The sequence below is a fragment of the Chiloscyllium punctatum genome, chromosome 33, assembly GCF_047496795.1.
Source record: "Chiloscyllium punctatum isolate Juve2018m chromosome 33, sChiPun1.3, whole genome shotgun sequence".
NCBI classification, from domain to species: domain Eukaryota; kingdom Metazoa; phylum Chordata; class Chondrichthyes; order Orectolobiformes; family Hemiscylliidae; genus Chiloscyllium; species Chiloscyllium punctatum.
Genome location: NC_092771.1, coordinates 3,472,238 through 3,488,416, shown reverse-complemented (window position 1 = coordinate 3,488,416; position 16,179 = coordinate 3,472,238). Strand labels below are relative to the sequence as shown.

The following is a 16,179-nucleotide window of genomic DNA, read 5'->3' as shown; positions in this document are numbered from 1 at the left end:
CCTAACCATCCTGTCCCTGATCACAGTCCAAGGTTGAATTACCTAGCTAGAACAGTGTGACTGCCTCCTGGAGCAAAGTGTTCTGACAACTTACCCCTTAGCTGATGTGGTACAACATCCAAAGCTTAGACACTAGCTCCCCAACTCAGATCCAAAGTTGCTTGATCTGTAAACACTTGCTACAAATCTGTTCATTTGGATCATCTTGATATCTAACATCGTCCACGTGCTACACAGCAACACAGAGTCTGTGTTGCCATTACTATTAAGTTTTATTTAAGTTATTAAATAATTGCTCTAGTAGCCCTGCTCTTTGCACATGAAGAGTCCCCCATTCTTTACACATCATTGTTATTATGTTTTGACACCACTATCAATTTTATACTTAACAAATTATTTTTAAGAATATAAAAGGAGAGAAAAGAGACTAGAGACCTAAGCACAACATAAAGACCTTACTTTTACTTCAGTGACTAAAAATACTTATCAATCAGCTATTTTCCCTGCATTTGTGTCATGTTATAGTTTGTGAGGTCACTGCCACTGGTCTCACTGCAGGTAGATCTCTTGATCCACGACTTTTATTCTCTCCTGCTTTCCTCATGCACTGTTGATCTACACATTTTAATCTCTCTTGTTCATTCCTTTTTCTGGAAACATTACTTTTTGCAGTAAACCTTATTAAAGCACCTCTTTTCTTCCATGCACTGAGTTTCCACTTTGAACCAAATTCCCAGATTCACTCACTTAAGTTGTGTCTGCCGTGGGATTCTGATATTTTGAATCTGGGGACTGTCTGTTGTCCCAGATGTGGACACTGTTCTCAGTGGTGCTGCTGGGACTATACAGTTATCAGGCAGCTCTGTGAGGTGGATTGACTCCCAAATGAGGCAGAAGTACTGTCACAAGCCAAGTAACATTCAAATAAAAATGGAATTGTTGTGTAGTTGCTAACATTGGCAAGGATGATTCCCCACTAATGTTTTAAGTGGTCAGTCTGGAACCCACACCACCCAAAGAATGCAGTTCTGAGATATTTATGACAATATGAAGTGAGTCTAACTACTTTATTTTCTAACAGATCCTTCAACTCTTCACACCCTTGCATCAGTTGTCCGAATCTGTGTCCTAATAGTTCTTGTACTACCAGCTGATTGAACCCCTTTTCTTTGTCTATCCCACATACTCCTGCACAGCTCAAACTCATCTTCCCTCAGTATCCTTTGTTCCCACAAATATAAAACCAGCTTCTGCAATTTACAGTTAAAATTCCTGACTCCTGGACCATTATTGGTAAATCTCTCTGCAATTGTTAACAACCCTTTCATTCTTCCTCAAGTGTAGTGACTAGAATCGATTGAATACTGTAGTTGTGGCAGAACCAGAGCTTTATAAATATTCAGCATAACCTCAGTGCTTTTATACAGTTTGTATTTATGAAGCCTAATCTCCCATGTTTTACTTATTATGTCTGACACCTTCAAAGATCTATGCTCATGAACCCCCAGTCCTTCTGTCCTTGCATACTGTTTAAACTGTGCCATTACCCTGTATTTATTCTCCTTACCCCTTGCCAAAGGCATCACTTAGCACTTCTCTGTTAAACTATGTCTGCTGTTCTATCTCCATGTCCTTTTGCAGTCAATTAATGTCATTCTCACTGTTTGCAACACACTTCCAATTTGGTATTTTCAGTAAATTTTAAATTTTATAAGAGCCCTATTAATCATGACTTGCTGCTTTCTATCCTTACAATTTTTTAAAATCCAAACTGACACTGTTCTATTTTGTCAAGCTCTGTTTTGTTAACCAGCCTTTTTATGTGGAACTTTGTCAGAAACTCTTGTAAAATCCAAATGGACAAGATCAATTGCAATTTCTTCATCAAGCTTCTATATTTCTTCATCAGTAGACTGAATTAAAGTGATCAAGTACAAATTATCTTTTCCAAACAAACATAGAGCATGCTGGAGAAACTCAGCAGAGCTGAAAGCACCTGTAGAGACATAAACCATTTTGAGTCCGGTATGACACTTCCACTAGAGGCCTTGACTAAACACTGATTAAGTCTGGTAACTTCAGAATTTAAACTTAAGTTTACAGTTTAATGTAAATACAAATGTAAATTACAAACAAAATTAGATTTGTGCTAATTATAAATCTTGACTTTATTACCTCAGAACTGCAAGCACTCAGTCCTAGCTCTGAACATTATGCTGAGATTAGATCCATTGCACCCTATATTCTTTATTGTTCAATCCATTGCTATATTACATTTTATTCAACATTGCATCTGTTATGAAATCCATTTCCAGCATTTTGTGAGAATGTAGCCTTAATGGTGCACACTCAGTTCCAAAGATGCTATATTTGACTATTTCAAAATGTTAATAACATTCAGTTGTGCCCAGCAATAGGAGAGTGGTTTATTTCAAAGTTTTCAATAGGTCATTCAGGTTTGGAATGAGTGAAGAGGAGTTCAAATATTACAGTCAATAAATAAGACACAGAAGCAGAATCCATGTTAAGAGTAGCCCAGTTGGCTGTACTGCTGGGAAGGCAGCTGACTTTATTGTGGAGAGGACTCAGTGAGGAGTCAGGAGAAGCTAAATAGCCCCGAGCTTTTAAAATCTAGAAAGCGATTCCAGGAATTAATAGGTAGCTCAGTGTTGGAGTCAGGACTCTGACAAGTCCAGAGAACTGAAAATGTGGAAAGGTTGCTGGCTGTGTGTTGGGGAAAGCTGGAAAGGGATCAGAATATGTCTGCAAGCATTAATGCTTCAGTGTAGCTGATAGAATGGGGGAGGGGGCTTGAAAAGCAGACAATCAGTATATGCGTCATGCAGCTGAGCAAGATTTGAGCTTGGTGAGGGGGAAGAGATCCAGGCAGAACTAGCAACTCAAGATTGGAATTTTGCTTGTGAATAAATACTGTATTAGAGTTCAGGAGCTTAGTCATAGAGTGAAATCATAGAATCTTACAGTGCACAGAGAGATCCTTCAGCCCATCGAGTCTGCACCAGCCCTCTGAAGAGATTCCCAAACCACTCTCCCATCCCCATAACCCTGCATTTACCATAGCTAACCCACCTAACCTGGACACTATGGGGCAATTTAGCATGGCCAATCCACCTAACCTGCACACCTTTGGACTGTGGGAAGAAACTGGAGCACCTGGCGAAAGCCCACTCAGACACAGAGAGAATGTGTGAAAACTCCACACCGACAGTTGACCAAGCATGAAATTGAACCTGGGACCCTGGTATTGTGAGGCAGTTGTGCTAACCAGTGAACCACCATGCCACCGCCTTGCCTCCCTACCCTACAATTTTTTAAATCCTAGGATTAGAGGATGATCAACAACAGGAGCAGACTTTGAGGCAGTCTATGATGATGTTGTTCTTGAGAGAGAGTTTCAAGGCCAGATTACCAAAAACGAAGAGTTCTAAAACTTTTGTGAGTTTCAATGTTTTGATCACATTTGTTAATTTGAAGTGTGCTGTGGGGCATTCAATCACTGTCTATTGCCCGTATATACCACGTGTTAATTCTGGGTGCTAGGAATATGTTGTACAGGAATTTATGTATTATTATTTACTGTAACATTGGATAATAAATTGGATTGCTATTTTTTCCATCACTCCTGTGAGATTATACTCTTAGAAGTTTCCTAAACCTCATACTTTGTTTTCTTTATAAAAAGCAGTCACAATGTAAATATAATGGCCTTGTCCTGGATCGTAGCATAATTTACTGGTTCTTGCAAGTTTTGAAATTCACAGACAAATACGAGTGCTGGGACCTGCTGAAATTAAGGTTGATAAGATTTTCACAGTGAGTTTTCTACAGACCAAACTGTTTTTGTCAGTTGCTATGACTGCTTTGGAGATGAAAGATTTATCCCTGAGTAATTTTCATAAATTAAGGCTAGACTAATTGCATTGACAGAAAAATTGGAATTCGAGTCAAAAGCTGAGGCTAAGCAGAAATAGTAAAGATAACAGCATAGTATCCTAGATTGAAGAAGTCAAAACCAGGCAGAACAGAGCTTCAGTTGGGTTGAATTCATTTGCAGATGAAGCAGCTTGAAATAGAAAAGAAAATGAGAAAACTTGAGCTTGAAAAGGAGAAGCAAATGTTTGAATTTGAACCGCAGAGACAGAGGTTGGCAATAGAGGAAAGATATGAGCAGAGAAAATTTCAAAGAGAGAAAGAAAACATGAACTGACTGCGGAAAACTTAGGGGTATATGGTTTACGGGAAACTGGCCCAGTCAGTAGAAATAATAATCTGGAGAATAAAAATGAAGTTAGGAAACCAGTATGTTTTCACTGCCATAAAACTAGGTATGTAAAAGCAAACAGTTACTGTGGAACTGGAAACTGGTGGGAGTAATATGAACACTTGAGCATTCAGAAAAGTCAGGACTGGTGAAGGAAATGAGCTTTAAAATAGTGACAATGGCATACGTGAAACATGTTCCTTCAGAACCTACTAGAAAGAATGGATGATGTGGCTCACAATAGTCAAGAGGATTCTTCCTTGATACAATCATAATGAGTCAGTTTGCAAGAGGTAGTGGAGATTTTGGTTTTAAGGACAAGGTGATTCCTTATACTTCCAACAACACAAGTGAACAAATTGATATTTGAGAACTACTCGAGCAATCACTCATATATGTTGGCTTATGAAATGATATGTGCTCCAGATAGTTTGATAAAATAGGAAGTATTAATAGCTTGGCTGTATGGAATTTATGATGTAACTTAGAAGATAGTATTGTTCATGTGGGAATTGTACCTAGTTTATCTCTTGAAGTGGTGGGTTTTAGCAATGTTTTGAGAAACATGGAATTTTTTGCAAGTCTGAGAGTTTAAAACAGATGGTTGAGGTGTTCAATCACAGTCTATTATCCATATTTACAAGGTTTTAATTCTGGATGTTAGAAATAAATTATCCAAGTATTATAGATTATACTGTTCTAACATTGTGTAGTAAAGTTTGTTACTCTTTGTTAAAAGCCATGGCATTTTGTGGCCGTATTTTCTTAGTAAGTCTTATGGTTGTTGCATTTAGTTTACTTTAAAGAAAAGTTACTGTTCCCTTGATCTGTGCATAAATTTGGTCTGGAATCTCAACACTCAAAAGTGGTGCTGCAGAGTATGACCTGGAATTCAGTCCAGTGTTACACTGAAGTCTTTTTGAACTAATTCTGTACTTTTTTTTATTTTTTACTTTTTGACTTATTTTTTATTGCATGCTATGAGTTCATTCTAGTTCTGCATGTATGCTTTGGGTTATGTCCAATTCCACAAAATACATTTTGGGCTTCAATCTACTGCTGAACTACATTTTCTTCCTGAACAAACACAATAAAAATGTATCCTAATCTGATATCTGGAATATTGAAAGTGGAGAAAAACGACTAATTCTCAGGCTTGTGTTTGCTAGTTAATAATGTCATAGACAATAGACAATAGGTGCAGGAGTAGGCCATTCTGCCCTTCGAGCCAGCACCACCATTCATTATGATGATGGCTGATCATCCTCAATCAGTATCCTGTTCCTGCCTTATCCCCATAACCCTTGATTCCACTATCTTTAAAAGCTCTATCGAACTCTGTCTTGAAAGTATCCAGGATGAAGTAGTTTCTCCTCAACTCTGTTCTAAGTGACCTACCTCTTATTTTAAAACTGTGTTCTCTGGTTCGGGACTCACCCATCAATGGAAACATGCTTCCTGCCTCCAGAGTGTCCAATCCTTTAATAATCTTATACGTCTCAATCAGATCCCCTCTCAGCCTTCTAAACTCAAGCATGTACAAGCCCAGTCACTCTAATCTTTCAACATAAGATAGTCCCGCCATTCCGGGAATTGACCATGTTCTATGTAGCCTTTGCACAGCTCAGAGGTTTAAACAAACAAAAAGATGAGAATGATATTGAAATTGTATGCAAATTTGCAGGTCTCCTGACGAGATACTGACTTGTACAGTGCAAGGTTTGTCCATCGCAGATTCTCACCTGGCTGAACTGGAGGGGGATACACTGCACTTGTATGGGTTTGGTGCGCTGGAGTCTCTGGATCGCAGCTGGGGTGTTCAGGCAGCTGGAACTGTCACAACTGTCTCCTTCATGTTCATAGACTTTGATGAGATTGCAGCAGTGTTACCACGATTGAGGATTAAGTTTCCAAATATTTTGGTAAGAATATTCCCACAGTTATTTCAGTGATATTCCTACTGAACTGTTAGATTTTAGAAATAAAAGTAAAGTTTTGGAAATAATGTTTTGGCCAATATTGGACACATGTAACAGTGGTGCTGCTCAATTTTGTTGGCTCAAAAGTGATAACTCAGTCATTGTGGTACATATTATTGCGATCACTCTCAGAAAATGCTGATACTATAATCTGGATTTAATGCAGCCACTGCTGTGGAAAGCTTGGTGACTGGATCTCCCTACTCACAGAACTGACTTATAGTGGAATTCAAATTAACAATACTGGAAAGACTCAGCAGATTAGACGGTATCTATGGAGAAAAGGAGGCCTTGTCATGCACTTGGTTGTGTACCTGTCTCTAAACCAAAATTCAGGGCTGAAGTCTTGAAATGCCATATCCAGCAAATTACTGGTGAGGCAGTTTCTTGTCCTGAACTATTCTCCCAGAGTTAAACTACTTGTATTTCACTTGATGACAGCAGTCGCGTCTAGATTTACATATAATATACTAATTTTATAATTGTTTTGACAGCACTTAAAGTTCCAAGATACAAATCTTCACAAGTTGCAGCAGTTTAATGCTCTAGCACTGGGCCGCCGATTAGACCAGCTCACTGTGAGTTCTCAGGGAAACCCAGTGGTGAACTTCAGCCTTTGGAAATACTATGTCCTCTTCAGGCTCAACCATTTCTGTCTACAAAAAATAAATGATATGGAGGTAAGCATTCAAATACTAGAATTCTACTAAATGGTTTGAATTTGGTTTAATTACTTTGCCAAATACCGTACATAGCTTTATAATTTGTACTTGGATTCTGATCAAATAATCATGCTTGTCCCCCACTATCAACTTCTGGGAGGAGGGGTGGGGTTACCATTGATAAAAGCAGAAGTGGACTCATCATGTAAGTACAGTGGTGGCAATAGCAGGTCAGAGACTAAGAGAACTGCAATGAGTAACTCACTTCCTGAATCATCAAAGCTTTTCTACCATGTACAAGGCACAAGTTAAGAGTGTGATTGAATACTCCCCAGTTGCCTGGATGAAGAAGCTTGACATCAGCCAAAACAAAAGCAGCCTGCTTGATTGGCATCACTTTCACCAACCTTCAGTCACTGTGTCACTGATAATCAGTAGCAGCAGTGTGTACTGTCTACAGGATGCATTGCAGAAAATCACCAAAGATCTTTAAATAGCACCTTCAAAACCCATGACCAATTCCATCTTGAAGGAGAAGGGCAGCATATACATAGGAACACACAAACCTCAAGTTCCCCTTCAAACCACTCACCATCCTGACTTGGAAATGTATCACTGTGACTTCACTGTCACTGAGTCAAAATCTTTGAAATCCCTCCTTAATGGTATTGTGAGTTTACCTACAGCACATAGATTGTAGCAGTTCGAGAAGGTAACTCACCACCACCTTCTAAAATGCATTAAGAGTCTACAAGAAGACTTTCTTATTCAATATGTGAACATACCTACTACAGAAGGAGCAATACAAGACCTTCTGTTAGGAAATATGGCAAGACAAATGTCTGAAGTGTCAGTTGGTGAGTACTTTGGGGTAAGTAATCATAATTCTAATAGTTTTAAATTAGTTCTGGAAAAAGGATAGAACTGATCAAAAAGTTACAAGTTCTAAATTGTGGTAAGCTCAGTTTTGACAGTATTAGACAGGACCTTTCAAACGTTGATTGGGGGATGCCATCTGCAGGTAAAGGGACGGTTGGGAAATGGGAGGCTGTTAAAAATGAGATAACAAGAGTTCAGAGGTAGTATGTTCCTGTCAGTGTGAAGGGCAAGGCTGGTAGGTGTAAGGAATGCTGAATGACTAGAGAATTTGAGAAATAAAAGTAAACATATGTCAGGTACAGACAGACTCTGCAGAAAGAGTATAAGGGCAGTAGGATTATATTTAGAATCATAGAATCCCTGTGGAAGCAGGCCATTCAGCCCATGAGTACACACTGATCCTCTGAAGAGCATCCCATCTAGACCCATCCCCACTGTATCCTCATAACCCTACATTTCCCATGGCTAATCCACCTAGCCTGCACATCCTTGGACACTATGGGCAATTTAACACGACCTATCCACCTACCTTACATACCTTTGGACTGTGAGAGGAAACCGGGGCATCGGTTGAGCTGGTTAAACGGTGTAAACAGAACTCAAACTTTTAAGCTTGAGCATAATATGTTATGTGAAGTCTACTTGTTTAAACAGGTCAGTACTTGTTGAAGTGGGTCATCTTGCAACATGTCCTGCTGGACATCTTTCTACACAGTACAGTACTCATTAGGTGTGAGAGTTGATAATGACACAACAAGCAAGTTGTGATGGCAACAAGATAGCTTCAGTGAATAGTGGGATTAGCAGCTTCTTGTTTCGTCCAAAATAGATTAATTAAAACCAATAATAACAGATAGACACAGCTGAAATAGACAGTACAGGGTCAGAAAGAAGGATATTTGTTGCAATTTGGATAGTTGATAACATCTGCTCAGATTGTGTGATCGCAGTTGTACTCCATTTTCCACCATCCTCCATCCAATGCGTTTCCAGGCTCCAAGGGTCAGGTGCACGATCAGCTTCTCCCACCAGGGCCTGATTATCCAGACACATTCTGCAACCATGCAGCTGTTTTAAAAAAAACACACGGTGCTCAAGACAATCTTTCAATCCCTGGGATGAAGTGAGGAATGGGAGAGGAACAAAACGGAATTTGTCTCTTTTTTAAATAAGACTTAAGAAAGAAATCAGGAGACATGGATATCTTCAGCAAATAGAGTTAAAGAAAATCCAAAGAGATTTGTTAAGTACATTAAGGGTAAAAGAGTAACTAGGGAGAGAATAGGGCCCTTTAAAGATCAATGTGGCTGTCAATGTGTGGAACAACAGGAGACAGGTGAAGTTTTAAACAAATATTTTGCATCAGGATTTACTGTGGAGAAGGACATAGAAGCTTGGGAAATGAATAGTGATGAAAAATATGGTGCTGGAAAAACACAGCAGGCCAGGCAGCATTAGAGGAGCAGGAGAATCGACGTTTTGGGCATAAGTCCTTCTTCAGGAAAGGGCTTATGCCCGAAACGTCGATTCTCCTGCTCCTCGGATGCTGCCTGGCCTGCTGTGTTTTTCCAGCACCACATTTTTCAACTCTGGTCTCCAGCATCTGCAGTCCTCACTTTTTCCAAATAAATAGTAATGTCTTGAAATGAGTTCTTATTACAAAAGCGGAGGTGCTGGAGGTCTTAAAACGTATAAAAGTAGATAAATTTCTGGGTTGTGATAAGGTCATAGAGTCATAGAGATGTACAGCACGGAAACAGACCCTTCAGTCCAACTCGTCCTTGGAGACCAGATATCCCAACCCAATCTAGTCCCACCTGCCAGCACTTGGCCCATATCCCTCCAAACCCTTTCCATTTTTATACCCATCCAGATGCCTTTGAAATGTTGCAATTGTACTAGCCTCCACCATTTCCTCTGGCAGCTCATTCCATATATGTACCACACTCTTAGTGAAAAGTTGCTCCTTAGGTCTCTTTTATATCTTTCCCCTCTCACCCTAAACCTATGCCTTCAAGTTCTGGACTCCCCCATCCCAGGGAAAAGACTTTGTCTACTTATCCAATCCACGCCCCTCATGTTTTTATAAACCTCTATAAGGTCACCCCTCAGCCTCCAACGCTCCAGGGAAAACAGCCCTAGCCTACTCAACCTCTCCCTATAGCTCAAATCCTCCAACCCTGGAAATGCCCTTGTAAATCTTCTCTGAACCCTTTCAAGTTTCACAATATCTTTCCGATACGAAGGAGACCAGAATTGCACGCGATATTCCAACAGTGACCTAACCAATTTCCTCTACAGCCGCAACATGACCTCCCAACTCCTGTACTCAATACTCTGACCAATAAAGGAGAGCATACCAAACATCATCTTCACTATCCTGTCTACCTGCGACTCCACTTTCAAGGAGCTATAAACCTGCACTCCAAGGCCTCTTTGTTCAGCAACACTCCCTAGGACCATCAAGTGTAGAAGTCCTGTCCTGATTTGCTTTCCCGAAATGCAGCACCTCACATTTATCTAAATTAAACTCCATCTGCCACTTCTCAGCTCATTGGCCCATCTGATCAAGATCCCATTGTAATCTGAGGCAACCTTCTTCTCTGTCCACTACCCCTCCAATTTTAGTGTCATCAGCAAACTTACTAACTATACCTCTTATGTTCATATCCAAATCATTTATATCAATGATGAAAAGTAGTGGATCCAGTACCGATCCTTGTGGCACTCCACTGGTCACAGGCCTCCAGTCTGAATAACAACTTTTCACCACACCATCCTCTGTCTTCTACCTTTCAGCCAGTTCTGTATCCAGATGGTGAGTTCTCCCTGTATTCCATGAGATCTAACCTTGCTCACCAGTCTCCCATGGGGAACCTTGTCGAACACCTTGCTGAAGTCCATATAGATCATATCTACCACTCTGCCCTCATCAATCCTCTTTGTTACTTTTTCAAAAAACTCAATCAAGTTTGTGAGACATTATTTCCCTCGCATATCAGGTGTTTCCCAGAACTCTGTGGGAAGCTAGGGAAGAGATTGCTGGTCTCCTTGCTGAGATATTGGTATTATCAACATAGAACATAGAACATAGAACATAGAACAATACAGCGCAGTACAGGCCCTTCGGCCCTCGATGTTGCGCCGATCAAAGCCCACCTAACCTACACTAACCCACTATCCTCCATATACCTATCCAATGCCCGCTTAAATACCCATAAAGAGGGAGAGTCCACTACTGCTACTGGCAGGGCATTCCATGATCTTACGACTCGCTGAGTGAAGAACCTACCCCTAACATCAGTCCTATATCTACCCCCCCTTAATTTAAAGCTATGCCCCCTTGTAATAGCTGACTCCATACGCGGAAAAAGGTTCTCACTGTCAACCCTATCTAACCCCCTAATCATCTTGTACACCTCTATCAAATCACCCCTAAACCTTCTTTTCTCCAAAGAAAACAACCCCAAGTGCCTCAGCCTTTCCTCATAGGATCTTCCTACCATACCAGGCAACATCCTGGTAAACTTCCTCTGCACCCGTTCCAGTGCCTCCACATCCTTCCTATAGTATGGCGACCAAAACTGCACACAATATTCCAGAAGCGGCCGCACCAGAGTCTTATACAACTGCAGCATGACCTCAGGACTCCGGAACTCAATTCCTCTACCAATAAAAGCCAGTACGCCATATGCCTTCTTCACTGCACTATTTACCTGGGTGGCAACTTTCAGAGATCTGTGTACATGGACACCAAGATCCCTCTGCTCTTCCACACTACCAAGTAGTCTACCATTAGCCCAGTAATCCATCTTTTTATTACTCTTACCAAAGTGAATCACTTCACACTTAGCTACATTGAACTCCATTTGCCACCTTTCTGCCCAGCTCTGCAGCTTCTCTATATCCCGCTGTAACCTGCCATATCCTTCCTCACTGTCTACAACTCCTCCGACTTTCGTATCATCCGCAAACTTGCTCACCCAACCTTCTAACCCTTCCTCCAGGTCATTTATAAAAATGACAAACAGCAATGGTCCCAAAACAGATCCTTGCGGAACACCACTAGTGACGGCACTCCAAGATGAATCTTTGCCATCAACTACTACCCTCTGTCTTCTTCCAGAGAGCCAATTCCTAATCCAAACCTCCAACTCACCCTCAATGCCATATCTCTGTATTTTCTGCAGTAGCCTACCATGGGGGACCTTATCAAACGCCTTACTAAAATCCATATATACCACATCTACCGCTTTCCCCTCATCTACCTCCTTAGTCACCTTCTCAAAGAATTCAATAAGGTTTGTGAGGCACGACCTGCCCTTCACAAAACCATGCTGACTATCCTTGATCACATCATTCTTATCCAGATGTGCATAAATCCTATCCCTTATAATTCTCTCTAAGACTTTGCCCACAACAGAAGTGAGACTCACTGGCCTATAGTTACTAGGATTATCCCTACTCCCCTTCTTGAACAAGGGAACCACGTTTGCTAGCCTCCAGTCCTCTGGCACTACTCCTGTAGACAAAGAGGACACAAAAATCAAGGCCAATGGCTCTGCAATCTCCTCCCTTGCTTCCCAGAGAATCCTAGGATAAATGCAATCAGGCCCAGGGGACTTATCTATTTTCACCCTTGCCAGAATTTCCAACACCTCTTCTCTACATATCTCGAAGCCATCCATTCTACTTATTCGTGCCCCAGTATTCATATCGACAACAATGTCCTGTTCCTGAGTGAATACTGACGAAAAGTATTTATTCAGCGCCTCCCCAATCTCTTCAGCCTCCACACGCAACTTCCCATTACTATCCTTGATTGGACCTATTCCTTCCCTAGTCATTCTTTTATTCCTAACATACCTATAGAAAGCCTTAGGGTTTTCCCTAATCCTACCAACTAAGGACCTTTCCTGTCCCCTCCTTGCTGCTCTTAGCTCTCTCTTCAGGTCCTTCCGGGCTACCTTATAACTCTCAATCGCCCCTATTGAACCTTCACGCCTCATCTTTACAAAGGCCGCCCTCTTCCATTTAACAAGGGATTCCAACTCCTTATTAAACCACGGCTCCTTCACACGACCCTTTCCTCCCTGCCTGATAGGTACGTACTTATCAAGGACACTCAATAGTTGCTCCTTGAACAAGTTCCACATATCAATTACGCTCTTGCCTTGGAATCTACTTTTCCAATCCACACATCCTAAGTCATGCCTCAACGCATCATAATTTCCCTGCCCCCAGCTATAACTCTTGCCCTGTAGTACACACTTATCCCTCCCCATCACGAGACTAAAACTCACCGAATTGTGGTCACTGTCCCCAAAGTGCTCACCTACCTCTAGTTCTAATACCTGGCCTGGTTCGTTACCCAGAACCAAATCCAGTATGGCCTCACCTCTTGTTGGCTTATCTACATATTGTGTCAGGAAACTCTCCTGCACACATTGCACAAACACTGACCCATCTAACGAACTTGAGCTATAGCTTTCCCAATCAATATCAGGAAAGTTAAAGTCTCCCATAACAATCACCCTATTACTGTCACTCTTCTCCTGAATCATCTTCGCAATCCTTTCTTCAACGATTCTAGGACTATTAGGAGGCCTGTAAAAGACTCCTAACAGGGTGACCTCACCTCTCCTATTCCTAACCTCAACCCAAACTACCTCAGATGGCAAATCTTCATCCATCTTCCTTTCCACCGCTGTAATACTATCTTTGACAAGCAAAGCCACACCCCCCCCTCTTTTACCCCCACCTCTGACCCTACTAAAACATTTAAACCCTGGAACCTGCAACAGCCAATCCTGTCCCTGATCTAGCCATGTCTCCGTAATAGCCACAACATCGAAGTCCCAGGTACCAACCCACGCTGCGAGTTCACCTACCTTATTTCGTATACTTCTGGCATTAAAGTATACACACTTCAAGCCACTCTTCTGTTTACAGGCACGATCCTTTAAGATTGATACCATATTCCTACCCTCCCTACACTCCAGGTCCTGCACCCTAAAGCTACAGTCTGGGTTCCCATGCCCCTGCAGAGTTAGTTTAAACCCCCCCCAAGAGCACTAGCAAACCTCCCCCCAAGGATACTGGTGCCCCTCAGGTTCAGGTGCAGACCATCCTGTCTATAGAGGTCCCACCTTCCCCAGAAAGAACCCCAGTTATCCAAATACCGAAATCCCTCCCTCCTGCACCATCCCTGTAGCCACGCATTTAACTCTTCTCTCTCCCTATTCCTCGACTCTCTATCACGTGGCACAGGTAACAAACCAGAGACAACAACTCTGTTCGTTCTAACTCTGAGCTTCCAACCTAGCTCCCTAAAAGCCTGTCTAACATCCTCAGCACTCCTACCTATGTCATTGGTGCCAATATGGACCACGACTTCAGGCTGCTCCCCCTCCCCCTTAAGGACCTGGAAAACACGATCAGAGACATCACGTACCCTTGCACCTGGGAGGCAACATACCAAACGTGAGTCTCTCTCGTTCCCACAAAACCGCCTATCTGTGCCCCGAACTATCGAGTCCCCAATTATTATTGCTCTGCTCTTCTCCACCCTTCCCTTCTGAGTAGCGGGGACAGGCTCCGTGCCAGAGGCCTGAGCCCCGTTACTTACCCCTGGTAAGTCGTCCCCCCCACAAGTATCCAAAACGGTATACTTGTTCTTGAGGGGAACGACCACAGGGGGTCCCTGCACTGGCTGCTTCCTCCCAGTCCCCCTCACTGTCACCCATCTATCTGCCATCTTTGGAGTTACTACTTCCCTATAGCTCCGATCTATGACCCCCTCTGCCTCCCGAATGATCCGAAGTTCATCCAACTCCAGCTCCAGTTCCCTAACGCGGTCTTGGAGGAGCTGGAGATGGGTGCACTTCCTGCAAGTGTAATCAGCAGGGATGTCCATGGCATCCCTCACCTCATACATGTTGCAGGAGGAACATTGCACTGCCTTCACTGCCATCCCTCTAAAGCTAACCTTTATTTAAAAAAACTGGGTCTAAAGAACACAACAAGCAAAATTCGGCACTTACCTCCTTACCACAACGGATATTATTATTAGGTTAGAGGAGGAGGGCGGGTGGGAGGCACTACCTCCGTAGTGCCTCGGGTTCTTCAGCTGCACGCTTTTAAAGGGAAAACAAACCTACCCAGGTAAGCTTACGCTCTACCTGCTTCCGGGTCTCGGCTGCCTCTCTGGTCGTCGTCACTTCCCCCTACTGCTCCCGCTCTTTCTGTGAAGAGAGAGTGAAAAAAACCACCGCTGCCCGCTACCGGTAAGTACTTTTAAAACAAACAGTCTTACCTTAGCTGCTGCTCGCACTCAAAACAACCACGGGAAGACTGGAAGATGGCTAATGCAGTGGTACTGGGAACTGAAAGCCGGTGAGCCTTATGTAAAAGATGGATAAGTTGTTGGAGGGGATCCTGAGGGACGGGATTTACATGCATTTGGAAAAGCAAGGGCTAAGTAGGGTTAGTCAACATGGCTTTGCACGTGAGGAATTGTGTTTCACTAGCTTGATTGAGTTTTTTTGAAGAGGTGACAAAGAAGGCAGAGCAGTGGTATTGTCTATATGGACATCTACCACATGGTAGACTGGTTAACAGGGTTAAATCACATGGGAGCTAGCCATTTGGATACAAAATTGGCTTGAAGGCAGGAGACAAAGGGTAGTGGGGAGGGTTTCTTTTTGGACTGAGGGCCTGGGGGCTGGGTCAACTTCTTTTTCATCATTTATATAAATTATTTGGATATGAATATACATTAATAATCAAGTGGGCATAGTAAGTTTGCAGATGACACCAAAATTGTTGGTGTAGTGGACAATGAAGAAGATTATTTCAGACACCTTGATCAGATGGGCCAATGGCCAGAGGTGTGGTAGTTGGAGTTTAATTTAGATAAATGTGTGTTGCTCATGGTCCATTCAGTGGCCAATTGGAATCCCATTACCATTTTGGCATTGGACAGTAATAATTTGTACTTCCATAAGATTATGAGACACAGGAGCATTTTGTTGCGTTTTGTTAAGACAAACCAGGGCAGGAGTTATACAATTAATGGCAGGACCTGGGGAGTGTTGCCAAGCAAAGAGACCGAAGGGTGCAGGTGCATAGTTCCTTGAAAGTGGAGTCATGGGTAGACAGGGTGAAGGTGTTAGCCTTGCTTGCCTTAATTGGTCATAACTATTGATTATAGGACTTGGGATGCCATGTTGCAGCTGTTCAGGACATTTGGTGAGGCCATTTTCAGAATAGCGTAAACAGTTCTGGTCACCCTTTTATAGGAAGAATATTAAACTTGAGAGGGTGCAGAAAAGACTTGCAAAGATTTTGCTGGGACTGGAGGGTTTGAGTTTTATAG

General features: G+C 42.2%; 1 protein-coding gene across 5 annotated transcripts in view; it reads left to right on the top strand.

The window, feature by feature from the left end:
- LOC140458343 (leucine-rich repeat-containing protein 49) overlaps positions 1-16,179 on the top strand; it is a 275,785-nt gene that overhangs the window by 221,151 nt on the left and 38,455 nt on the right. For all 5 annotated transcript variants that reach the window (XM_072552724.1, XM_072552725.1, XM_072552726.1 and 2 more), the window contains 2 exons: positions 5,967-6,204; positions 6,756-6,941. In XM_072552724.1, coding sequence (XP_072408825.1) covers positions 5,967-6,204; positions 6,756-6,941 — 424 coding nt within the window. The remainder of the gene's footprint in view (positions 1-5,966; positions 6,205-6,755; positions 6,942-16,179) is intronic.